The sequence below is a fragment of the Acanthamoeba castellanii genome (assembly GCF_000313135.1).
Source record: "Acanthamoeba castellanii str. Neff unplaced genomic scaffold scf7180000084768, whole genome shotgun sequence".
Classification (NCBI taxonomy): domain Eukaryota; phylum Discosea; order Longamoebia; family Acanthamoebidae; genus Acanthamoeba; species Acanthamoeba castellanii.
The window spans coordinates 13,108-14,127 of NW_004457618.1; the positions used below are offsets into that span (position 1 = coordinate 13,108).

The 1,020-nt window shown below is 61.8% G+C and overlaps 1 protein-coding gene across 1 annotated transcript in view; it reads right to left on the reverse strand.

Annotated features, from left to right (window-relative positions):
* The window catches only part of ACA1_250560 (serine/threonine protein kinase, putative), a gene marked incomplete at both ends in the record, with an annotated part of 3,712 nt that overhangs the window by 621 nt on the left and 2,071 nt on the right, over positions 1 to 1,020 (reverse strand). Inside the window, 3 exons of the mRNA XM_004367444.1 lie at positions 54 to 387; positions 523 to 722; positions 802 to 915. Of these exons, the coding sequence (XP_004367501.1) occupies positions 54 to 387; positions 523 to 722; positions 802 to 915 (648 nt within the window). The remainder of the gene's footprint in view (positions 1 to 53; positions 388 to 522; positions 723 to 801; positions 916 to 1,020) is intronic.

Consider the following 1,020-nt stretch of genomic DNA (forward strand, 5'->3'; position numbering starts at 1 on the left):
GTGATGTCGCCCTCGGGCGGGCGCATGTCGGTCGCTGCCGCGGCGCCCTCCACGCCACTTTGAGACGAGTTGCTCGACTGGGAGCTCTTGCTGCCGCGCGAGTTGGTGCTGTTGGTCGAGGAGCCCGGAACGGACCACGACGAGCCGTAGATGCTCTTGCCGCCCTTGGACGACGTCGAGGTGAACGAGGCCGACGCGCCACCGGTGGCGTCGCCCACCATCCCGCTGAGGCGCGTCATCACCTCGAGGAACGTCGGTCGCACGCTGGGGTCCGTGTGCCAGCAGTTGGTGATGATGTCCGTGTACTCGGCCGGACCCGCATCGTCGCCCTCCGGCAACTGCGGCCGAAGCCCGTCCCGCAACACCGACACAGCCACCGCTGCAGGGCTGTGAGGGGAAAAGGGCATAATGGTCAGCCCACAATCTCACCACTCCAAGTGACCAGATACTGGTGGTGGTGGTGGTGGTGGCGGTGGCGGTGGTGGTGGTGGTGGCGGTGGTGGTGGTGGTGGTGGTACGCACCTCATGCCAAAGTAGGGCTGCTCACGGGTGAGGAGCTCCCACATGATGATGCCGAAGGAGTAGACGTCGGCGAGGATGAAATCCACGTCGGGGGTCTCCTGGAGGATCTCCGGCGCGGTCCAATGCACGCTGCCCACCATGTTCTTCGCATCGCCCTTCTTCATGTCCTCCTTGAACTTGGTCAGACCAAAGTCACTCACCTGTAAACAAATTTTAGACGTGTCCGTGTGAGAGAGTTGGCACTGTGTGGGAGCGTTGCGCATTGGCGTTGCGCCTTACCTTGACGTTCCACTTGGAATCCAGCAGAAGATTGAGGGACTTTAGATCACGATGAACGATGCCCGACGAGTGCAAAAAGTGCATGCCCTTGGAGGCCTGGTAGGCCACCTTGACCTTTGGGACGAACAACGACGCATTAGCCAACTACGCTCGGCGAATATGAAAATGCCCCCACCGCCCGCCTACACGCAACCCCCCCCCGTACCTTCAGCGCGAAAG